General features: G+C 54.1%; 5 protein-coding genes across 5 annotated transcripts; 3 read left to right on the top strand and 2 right to left on the bottom strand.

Annotated features, from left to right (window-relative positions):
• Nucleotides 1-630: 630 nt before the first annotated feature.
• N7510_001710 (threonine aldolase GLY1) lies at nt 631-1,897 on the bottom strand (the record flags this gene model as incomplete). The annotated part of the gene is made up of 3 exons (XM_056973637.1): nt 631-737; nt 803-1,756; nt 1,807-1,897. The coding sequence occupies 3 exons, from the start codon at nt 1,895-1,897 to the stop codon at nt 631-633; spliced, it is 1,152 nt and encodes a 383-aa protein (XP_056838754.1).
• A 473-nt stretch (nt 1,898-2,370) lies between these two features.
• On the top strand, nt 2,371-4,044 carry N7510_001709 (uncharacterized protein; the record flags this gene model as incomplete). The annotated part of the gene is made up of 2 exons (XM_056973636.1): nt 2,371-2,651; nt 2,706-4,044. 2 exons carry the CDS (start codon nt 2,371-2,373, stop codon nt 4,042-4,044), a joined length of 1,620 nt encoding a protein of 539 aa, XP_056838753.1.
• Nucleotides 4,045-4,265: 221 nt separating this feature from the next.
• Nucleotides 4,266-6,428, bottom strand: N7510_001708 (RNA exonuclease; the record flags this gene model as incomplete). Its single annotated transcript, XM_056973635.1, has 1 exon — nt 4,266-6,428. One exon carries the CDS (start codon nt 6,426-6,428, stop codon nt 4,266-4,268), a length of 2,163 nt encoding a protein of 720 aa, XP_056838752.1.
• A 507-nt stretch (nt 6,429-6,935) lies between these two features.
• Nucleotides 6,936-7,852, top strand: N7510_001707 (PICOT family protein; the record flags this gene model as incomplete). Its single annotated transcript, XM_056973634.1, has 2 exons — nt 6,936-7,724; nt 7,781-7,852. 2 exons carry the CDS (start codon nt 6,936-6,938, stop codon nt 7,850-7,852), a joined length of 861 nt encoding a protein of 286 aa, XP_056838751.1.
• Nucleotides 7,853-8,746: 894 nt separating this feature from the next.
• N7510_001706 (cytochrome P450) lies at nt 8,747-10,419 on the top strand (the record flags this gene model as incomplete). The annotated part of the gene is made up of 3 exons (XM_056973633.1): nt 8,747-8,968; nt 9,026-9,446; nt 9,500-10,419. 3 exons carry the CDS (start codon nt 8,747-8,749, stop codon nt 10,417-10,419), a joined length of 1,563 nt encoding a protein of 520 aa, XP_056838750.1.
• Between the last annotated feature and the right edge of the window lie 351 nt (nt 10,420-10,770).

The following is a 10,770-nucleotide window of genomic DNA, read 5'->3' as shown; positions in this document are numbered from 1 at the left end:
GGCCAAGAACAGACAGCCTCCCCGAATGTTGTAATTGTCGATTGATCAGTATGAGAAGGATGTAGCAGCTGGTCAATCGGCAGCGCTCCAGCTGTTTGTCGTCATTGGCGACCGTCAATCCGACCCAAGAAAAGACGCAAAGCTTGGCAAGTTGTGGCGACCGTAACAAGGAGCGTATTTCTGTCGAGAGAATCTCCAACGGGTTAGCAGTGATTTCGTGGATGTTGAGGTAGGCCTGTCCCAGGACCGAGTGTTTGTATGACCTCGAGAGCCTCGGACAAGGAAAGATACACTTACACAGCGAGCTGCCTGTGAGTCTGTCTGTCCACGGGGAGAAGGGCTTGAAGTGAGGCAGGGGACAGACCAGAACGCGGGCGGTCGGGAGGCAGGTGGGAAGAAGCGTCGTCCGAGGAACAGCCCAGGAACGAGACGAGCCTCGTCTTTAGACGCACACGCCTCAGGCAGCAATCGTGTTCCTGAGGCGCTGAGTTCTGACTCATCCGATGATGCGGGCGGTGATTGGCTGGAAGGACTACCGCTAACCGTGGATTACCGTGGATTCTATTCCTGCTAGATCTATAGGATCTAAAAAAGTATCTACAGACAGAAATGAACGTATATACACAAGGTTTATTTCATCCCGTATGGCTTGCTCGTATCGTCGCTGCGTGCGAACTCGCCCTTCATCACCGCATCAAACACTTGCTCCAGCCGCGTAATTGCCTCCGCAGACACCTCTGTGACACCGTTAGAATTCAAGTCATTCCGCAAAAAAAGACAAAACCAAAAAAAAAACACTTACGGTAGTGAATGACCAGACGGCCCCCCAGGAGTTGTAACCCGTTTCTCTTGCCGATCTCCGGCAGATCATTGGGGCCCACCCCCGAGGCTTCCAGATCCAACCAAACCATGTTGGTCTGCACGGGATGTTGCAGTTTGCCTCCGCGGCTGGTCCACATATCAGCAATCTGCTTGGCCTTGGCATGCGTTTCCTTGAGCTTGCCGTCCTTTCCGCTAGGGTCTGAGCCGAAAGTCTCCTCGACGGCCACCCGCGCCGCAGAGGCTATCACGCCTGCCTGCCGGGTACCGCCGCCGATCGACTTACGGAACCAGCGAGCCTTCTTGATGAACTCCTGGGAGCCTACAATGATACTTCCAATGGGTGCGCCGAGTCCCTTGGAAAAGCACAGACTGACGCTATCGAACAGACCGCAGTACTCAGGCAGGCTGCCGGCTCCGGACACAACAGCCTCCCACAGTCGCGCGCCATCCAGGTGCACCTTCATACCATTAGCATGGGCCCACTCGGAGATCCGGCGAGCCTCGCTCAGTGGCATGATCATCCCATCGAGGGTGTTCTCCAAACTGATCACTGCGGTCGGACAGAAGTGGTCGTTATCGCCGAGCACCACGTGCTTCTGAATATCCTCCAAGGTCAAATGAATGCCATTCTTGGGTATGACTGCCTGCACGGTAGCCCCCGTCCACGAACTGACTCCGCCAGCCTCGTATTTGACGATGTGGGATCGGTGATCGCACAGGACGGCATATGGGGGTTGTATCAGATGCGTACGAAGGGCCACCTGGTTTCCCATGGTGCCGGACATAACGAGAAGACCTCCCTCATGTCCCGTCCGCGCGGCGACATAGTTTTGGAGGGAATTGGTGACCGGGTCCTCATTGAAGACATCGTCCAGCAGGGTAGTCTGGCAAATCGCCTGGAGCATAGACGGGGTAGGCTTCGTCATGGTGTCGCCTAGGTTCCTCGGAGTTAGTAGAGGTTCAATCGATTGGATGAGGACATACTTCGAAGGTCGAACTCCGCGGCGCCCGCACCGTGCCATGAGCTGTTGGCGATAGAGGCTTGCGCCATTGCAGCCGTGGAAAGGTGGGCCATGCTGATCCGGGATACAGCTCTTGCGCTAGGAAGTATAGATGGCAGCGCGGGGCGTGACCTGAAGAGAATGCGCGAGCAACGACTCATGATTGAAGGACAGGAAGTTGAGTCAATCACGATTGGAGGGGAACACCACGTGATTGCGGGGAACCGGATCGAGTATTTGGCAGTGATCTACCGCGGTTACGCAGTAGAAGGTCAATTGGAGAGAATCATGGACAGACGGCGGGTTCTTTTGCTCGATTGCGCCACTGTCAACCGTGGAAGAGTATTGTAGAACTCGGTATGTGTTTGTTTGATGCCAACGCAGCTCTAGAAAATCCCAAAGCGGGTTAGCGCAGGAACGGCCCAGGGTCTCGACTGCTGACTCAGCCTCTTGATTTCCCAAGTTGGGTCACCCTTTTCCTTCGCCCAATTTTCTTCTCAGAACTCGACTCGCTTCCATACTCCCTGTGCGCTTGTTCTTCGCCAGGATGGACTTGGCCCATCTAACGCGACCCGCGATCCTGTGTCAGTGCTCGCGCTGTTCCAGCTCGCTGGCTGCGCTGGAGAACGAATGGGCCCGACTCTCGAACTCATACTCGATTGCGACGGCATGGCTGAGCGTCAACCTTCATCGCATCTCGGTCTCCTCCGAGCGCAAGCAGATCCCACAATCCTCTGATATGAATCTCCTGCGCGGTCGCATTATTCAGGAAGTCTTCTGCAAGCTATGTCAGCAGAAGCTTGGAGTGCTGTGCGCGCTAGATAATGGGTAGGTTGGTTAGAAACCCCATTTGGTTATAGGTTCTGACAAGCACCTTTCTAGACCGAATGTCTTCTGGAAGATGGCCAAAGTCGCGTTTAGGGAAATAGTTACCATGCGAACGGTCGAACCGATCTTCAACAACGAATCTCTTAGCAAATTGACCACCCCGAAAGAGCCTACACATCGCGATCGCAGTAGCATTCAAGAGGACGCTTTAGTCCCTAGCGGACCCACCGACACGACTCGCGACACTTCCTTTTCTATGCAACGGCAGATGCAGCACCAGGGCCGAAGCATCGATCAAATCTCGAGCTCGGTGAATCATCTACAGGACACGATGATGGATTTGAAACACTCTTTCACCTCGCTGCGCATCGAAATGAACGGGCCCAATAGCCATATCGGCGAGAATGGCGCACATAACTTCGACATGATCGCTACAGTGTTGAAAGAGCTTAAATCCAAGTCGGAAGAGATTGAGAAACTGAAGCTGGAAATTGAGACGCTGAAGCTCAAGAACCGCTTCATGGGAGGGAACCAGCAAAATCCAACAGACACCTTATCGGTCGTCAACGGCGCACTCCCAGTGGTTCGGAGTCCAGGCTTACTGCAAGCCGGCCGCAAACGTCCTTGGTCCGAGTCCTTCCCAAGTGAGCATACCCAGCCGATTGCCGACTCGTTTGATGAGGAGGACGATATATTGGACGATGTTTCGCTGGCAGACCTGCCCATTCACTGTAGTCGTGTTCCGCTCAAGGATCCGCACCATGTCAATGGCCACCAAGAGCAACCCGGTGTTGCGTCTCCAAGGCGCCAAATAGAAGTTGGCCGGCCGTCCGACCTCCCATCTGTCACGGCCGTGAATGAGCAAAGCGCGGCAAAGCGTCCACGACTTACCCAGTCCAACAATGAATCGTCTCAGCCAAACCCACCGCAAAAAAGGCCAGTCGGTCGACCAAGGAAATCTTTCAACCAGTCAACAAAGCCGGAGATCCCGCGCGCATCGAATGAATCTGTATCCGCCGACCTGACCGAAGCTATCGAGCCGGTGCAACCCCAATCCAACCCTGCCCCTCGAGGAAGAGGCCGCCCCCGACGCAGCACAACCTCAGGATCCCGACCTGCCTCACCTTTGGCCCGGCATAACGAACGATACAACGCGGAAGGAAAGGACCAGACGGGACGAGAAACCTCACAGACGGCACATGGCGGGGAAATCAATCATCAAAATGGCAAAGCCCCGGGTGAGGAGCAGGAGAAAGGCGGGGATAGTCCCCAAGACACTCCAGCCGAAGCTGCAATGCACGAAAAGCGTAAGGCCAAGGTCGCGGCGCGGGACGTCATGACCCGAATGGCCATGCAGCACGAAGAGATGATGGAGACGGAGGGGGCACGATAATGATAACCAGTTGAGAACGTGTACGATAGAAGGCATTTTATGAACCAAATGCGCCCCTTTAACACTGGGAATACTAGTGCTCCATAGAAGTACTGTGAAATCAAACATATTTAAAACCCCGAGCAGACACTCCCGAGGGGCACGCGACGTGGAATACAATGTCTGAGACAGATAGATTCAACCGCATCTAAGTAGTGGTCTACACACATGTCCTAATACATTTATTTCACACACATAAAGCCACAGCCCTCGCGGGCTCGCTCACATGCTTTCTTCAGGGCCTGTTCCTCTGCATCTGTCCATTTAACAGTTAATTCATCCCATGGCACGCGGGAGGTGTTAAACTCCTCGCGATATGTCCTGTGCATAGCCTGCAGACGGCCAACCTCGCGCGGATCACCTGTTCCGGAGTAAACCATGAACAAGGTGCAAGGGGGTAGAGAGTCGTAGATGCGGGCGATGTTGGAGACGGTTTGGGACACGGTTTCGGAGAGGGTGGCGGTATTGCTGCCGTCTGCTTGAGAATCTCCGTTCGTACCACCTGTCGTGGTGGTCGGGGTGGTTTCTTCGGGCGGAGGAACGATGGTTGTGGACTGGTTGGCGTTGTCCGGGTCTGGGAGTCGGTTGCACCACCCGCGCAGGTATTCGAGTTCACGCAGCCGGCCCCAGGCAAAGTCCACGCCGCCACCGGGAATGGAGTGGTTGGATTCGTCGCCATTGATGGCGGCGGAGATACCGCGGACGACATCGTTGTCGTCGCGGCAGCCGATTGAAACGGTTGCTTGTGCACCGAGTCCGCGTTCCGGGCTGCCCCAGTCGACGACCGCACCAGTGCGTCCCTCGCTTGTGGCAGCTGCTTTAAGGCCTGGTCGGGAAGACCGGGATAGTCGACGGAAGATGCTCTCATTCGAGGCTTCGCTGGTGCCCCATCGTTCGCCCTTTTCACATTTCTGTTTGACAAGCTCAAGAACGGCCTTGGCGTCTTCAATTGAGTCATGGCCTGTCATTCCCTTTTGGATCTCCTTGCCCAGATATTTCTGCGTGAGCCATTTCAGACTGCATTTGAGCGGCGGGCCGCGTGGGTGTGGGTAGGTGATCGTGGTGTCCACGATGAACGGATGTGCGATTTTGAGGGCGTTCAAGTCAGAGTCGAGAGAATGGCCCACCAGAATTGTACGCGGAGTGAGAATTTCCAGCAGGCGTTGCTGGATGTCGCCAAGAGTGGTCGTCACCGGATCCAGTAGCTCCTTAGTGATGCCCGAAAAGCGAGTCAAGTAGTCAATAACTGGCCGTGGGGGCTTTACGAGCTCGTCCATCACGACCTCCCCGTCCCAGCGGACCAAGCTGATGCGAGTGAGCTCCGACTGTCCGCCCTCTGTGAGGCACATCTCACAGTCGAGTGCGAGCACGTCTCGTCCGGCTGTCATGCTGCCCTTCTCAATCTCACCGTCAGGCACGTCGCCAGCCTCTAGATTTGGAACCAAAGTATCCACCCATCCGTCCTCAGTAGACTGACCAGCTCGCTTACGAGACTCGGCAGCTGCCGCCTTCTCTTCTTCAGATGTGAAGAAAGCGGGATGTGGAGCATATCCGTTTTCGCACAGCTGTTCGTACGTACTGATAAAGGTCGTTATAGGGGTCCGTTGAGACGAAAAGTTCTTGTCGATCCGGGCTGGTCGTACACCTTTTCGCTGTCCCTCGTCCTTGCTTTTTGGTAGAGAGGAAAGCAGGATAGCCTGAAGTGGCGAATGAACCTTGTTGTATTTCGCGTCTCCTGGGGCCCTGACTGGCCAGATATGAGGAAACATGTCAGCTAGCGGCCGTAACGGCTCTGGAAGGGTATCGCGCGTGAGAGCTTGTGGGTTGTATCGATGCGAACGGTCTTCGAGGGGCAGTCCTTGCTTCCATCGTTGGAAATCCGCCGCCTTGGTGTCTGCCATTGATTCGCGGTCGTCGGTACCGTCCTCTTGCCCACTTCCTTCTTGGATTGCTGTTGGCTCGGGCTCTAATGGGATGGTCCCGTCAAACATGCCCATCTCCAGCCCTGGCACCATCACCACGACAATCTTGCGCACATGGCCGGAGTGCTTGAGCGAGATCCACTGCGGTGCGATTCCATCGGCGAAGCAATATAGAAGCAAGCTCTGGAGGTCGGCAATCCGGACGGATGATTGCATTCGACCCTCGACATAGTTCAGGGCTGGGTATTTGACCTTCTCCCCATCCACCCTCTTCTTCTTTTTCGCCTGGCCAGGCATGCTCGTCGTCTCGGTGTCCTGCAGACGGGACAGTGTCTGGGCTAGCCCGAAGTCGCTGCCGGTGGAGGGATCCGCGATAGGGGAATCATCTTCATTATCATTGCGCTTCCTCTTGTCACGAGGCATTGTCTGCTGCTGCACGGAGGGGCTGTTGGTCGGGCAGCGTGGAAGCTTCTCCGATTACGATTGCGAATAAAATCGAGTCCTTGTCACGTGCTGATAACCCCGGAGATATGGCAGCTTGGTTGCCTGAGGTGTCTACCATTTTGTCTCTTCGCACTCACATTTTCAATCATCCATCTGTCCATACTCTTATTCCTTTTGTTTCTGGAATTTGCTTGCTTTGCATTCCTGGCTTCTCATTCCTCTGGACTTTCTAGTTGGATGCGCAGAGTTCCACTGGCTGACTAATGTCCGATCTGATAAGCCCGTGATCGCCGGTGGTGCTCGTTCGGGAAAAATCGCCTCCGTCACGCCATCGCTTCACTCTACAGCAATCGCAGCAGACACAACTCATTTTTGGGCTGTCTATACAATATCTGCTTCTTACAAAACCTACACTCCAATTATCCCCGCTTCTAGTCGATAGCCGCTGCGCCCTTCCTACCGTCTGCTCGCCCGCCCATCCCAACCATGTCGGCGCTCACCGAAGTCACATCCGAGGCGGACTTCTCGTCGCATCTGGCCTCTCTCGCCCCTTCTGCACTTGTCGTCCTCTACTTCCACACACCATGGGCTGCTCCCTGCACCCAGATGCGCGCCGTCCTTGATGCCTTGGCCACCCAGTACCCCGCCGCCGCCCCGCCAACCATCTCCTTCCTCAGCATCAATGCCGAGGAGCTCCCAGACATTTCGGAGGAATATGATGTCTCTGCGGTGCCTTTTGTCGTCTGTGTGCGTGATGGCCAGGTTCTCGATTCCGTCAGCGGCAGTGATGCCATCAAAGTGCGCGACCTTGTCGAGCTGCATGCGGGCCGCGGCACCACTGGTCCTATCGATGGAGTGAACAGAGCCAACATTCCGCCTCTTCTGTCTGCTGTGCCCCGCGAGGATGCACCCACCACTGCCACTCAGGCGCCAGTCTCCGGTGTTGATGGCTCAGCCGGCCCCGCTGCGAACGCTACTCCCGTCACCTCAGGCCAGTCTTTGACTCCAGAGCAGACCAAGGAGGCGCTCTGGGCGCGCCTGACTGACCTCGTCAAGGCCGCTCCAGTCATGCTATTCATGAAGGGCACACCAAGCTCTCCTCAGTGCGGTTTCAGTCGGCAGTTGGTCGGCATTCTTCGTGAGCGCAGCGTCAAGTATGGATTCTTCAACATCCTGGCCGACGAGGAAGTCCGGCAGGGGCTGAAGGAGTTTGCCGACTGGCCAACCTTCCCGCAGTTGTGGGTGAGCGGAGAGCTTGTGGGTGGATTGGATATTGTACGTTTCTACCCTTTCTCATCCGTTGTATTTGCTGCTAATCATATTTGGTATAGGTTCGCGAGGAAATCAACAGTGATCCCAACTTCATGAAAGAATTCTCGGTCAGCAAGCCTGTGGCCGTTTAGTAGTTGGTTGTCATTGTGCGATACCCACCCTGTCCTTTGGACTTAGATGATACAAAAAATCAACCATAATGATACATGTTTTTTTCTTCAAGGAATCTGTCTACGTCACAAGGATACAGTACCATCACTTTGCCTCCGGTGCCTGATCTATACTCCGGCGGTTCTATGATTTCCCATCCAGTGGAACCGAATGTAGCGTGCAATAAGCCATCCTACTGGACAACTTTCAGTTGGGCCGAGTGGCACCGCAAATGTTACCCACTGATCTCATAGACGGCAGTCCAGGCCCCATCTTGGCGATGACATTGAATCGTAGAAGGATTTCGTTAGTCTCCCAGCCCTCTGGGTCCGCGCCCACCCTCATGACAGTCTGATCGAGCAGCACTCGGCGATATGGCCTAATCGGTTCTAGACCAGGCACGTGCAAAGGCACCGGTGTATCTGGATATATGCAAGCACTGATCGGATTGCTCTCACTCAATGGGCCTGTCACCCGGATTGGATGCTTAAAAATTTACCACTTTCGTCAGCCACGCAGATCATTGCCCTGACTCAACTAATGCGTCCAATGGAAATTCATGTAAAGACATCATGAATAGAACGGGCGTACGCGACGTATTTGGGGGCCGGAGTAAACCCGGTGGCTTGCAGCTTATGTCTTTCGTCAGACTCAGCACAGAGGCGCATTCCCTCTCGAGCGATGATCTACTAAGGACCCGTCGTACGGTACCCATGACGTGCCCTGGTAGAGCTGTGCACCATTTCTGTCTATTTTCCGCGGTGGCAATATATACTGAGATAAAAAAGCGGACTTCGCAATGATGGATTGCTTTCTCTACTGGCTTTTGTTCCTGCCTCTTCTCCACTGGAATCACTAAAACATCCTGAATCACCATGGCCGTCATAGAAGAGTGCTATGAACGCCTACCCGTCATTCCTCCGCTCGCGCTGTTTGGCATTCTGGCTGTTGCGGGATATCTATATGCCTGGCTCGACTTGCGCTGGAAGAACAAGGCGCCATTAGTAGGCCTTAAAACATCGTTCGATCTCCGGGTAGTTGCCAATTGGCATGTCTTCATGAACCTGGGTGCAATTCTTGACGATGGATATGCAAGGGTAAGAATATGCCTAACCTAGGCAGAACCCGGCTAGCCAGACTGACAGTGGACGTAGTTCAAAAACCAAATCTTCCGGTTTGCACGCAATGATTGCGACATGATGATTGTGTCAAATAAGTACATAGAGGAGATCCGCGCTTTGCCCATGAACGTCGCAAACCCTAAGGCGGCGCATGTCCACAATCTACTCGGTCCATATACGAATATGGACCTGATTATGAGCGGTGATCTGCATTTCCGCTCTATCCAGACAAAGTTGACGCCCAACTTGGCAAGCCTCGCTGCGCCAATGCGGGACGAGCTGAAGTATGCCGTGAAAATGGAATTGCCTGACTGTCACGATCAGTGGGCCACGATCAAACCGTACCATGTCATTTTACACATGGTGGCGCGCATCAGCGCGCGTGTCTTTGTTGGATTACCGATTGCTCGTAATGAGGAATGGCTAGAGATTTCAACGCAATTTACCGAAAATGGTAAGTAGAGAGAACGCCCAAAACGACGACTTTTCTGACTGAACTTCGGACAGTTTTCGTTACTCTGCTTGCGATGCGGGTCTTCCCTACCTGGATGCACCCATTCATTGCGCCCTTTATCCCAACACGGTGGAAGCTACACAACTATGTTAAGCGCGCTCAGAAACTCCTGGTCCCGGAGATTCGACGGCGCCAAGCGGCATACTATTCCGGACAAGGCGAGAAGGAATCACGCAGCCTGTTGCAATGGATGATTGAGTCTGCCAACACAGCCGAAGAGCAAGATCCCAATTTTCTCGCTCATTTGGAGACCATCATCTCGCTTGCAAGCATCCACACTTCGCAGATGAACGCCGTGCATGTGATGTATGATCTTGCGGCACACCCAGAGTATCTGGAACCCTTGCGCCAGGAGATCCGGGCCGTGGCTGCAGAACCCGGTGGCTGGAACAAGTCTTCATACGGCAAACTGCGCAAGCTGGACAGCTTCTTGCGTGAGAGTCAGCGCTTCAATCCGCCCAGCATATTGGCCTACCACCGCATTATGCAAGACACCGCTATTCTGTCCGATGGTACAGTCCTACCACGTGGTTCCCACATTGCCATGGCCGTGAACAAGATCCAGAATGACCCGGATGTCACCCCCGAGCCGGACAAGTTCGATCCCTTCCGCTACGAGCGCATGCGCTCACGCGCCGGCGAAGGTCATCTGCATCAGTTTGCCACGGCAGAGCCGAACAAGCTGAACTTCGGATACGGCAAATACGCTTGCCCAGGCCGATTCTTTGCCGCGCTCGAGATCAAGACCATTCTTGTCGAGCTGATAATGAACTATGATGTCAAGTTGCTCGATGGATGTGACCGGCCAGAGAACCTGCGAGCATATGAGTTTATATTCCCCAATCCAGATGTTGAAGTGCAGATCCGTGCGCGGCCTGTGGAGGAGCAGATGCAACTGGATGTTACGGAGTAAAATGTCCGATTTAATTGATACTAGTGAATTGGGGGCCAGATCGGGATTCGGCGTGTGGAGCAGTCGTTGCGCTAGGAGTTCTTGCCTCGGCCTTAGCGCTCCACATGGTGTCTTTGTTTGTCTTTCTCTGGTTAGGATCGTTGTCTGAGTTTTGTGTATCTATTATTATTCCCGTTAATGCCAAGCCACAACCTTGCCCAAAGTGCCATTGACATCATAGCGTTCAGCCAAACTCCGGCTCCCGCCCCAGACAAAGCACCGTGGAGATGCCATTTACCATAGTAGCTCAGTCTAGACTTCTTACTGCGAATCACCAGCCTATGGTTGCCATTATCATAGTGGTACTATTTG

This window comes from Penicillium lagena (assembly GCF_028827675.1).
Source record: "Penicillium lagena strain IBT 129212 chromosome Unknown utg000001l_segment0_segment0, whole genome shotgun sequence".
Lineage (NCBI taxonomy): Eukaryota > Fungi > Ascomycota > Eurotiomycetes > Eurotiales > Aspergillaceae > Penicillium > Penicillium lagena.
Note: the sequence above shows the minus strand (reverse complement) of the source record. Positions and strands in the feature narration are given on the sequence as shown.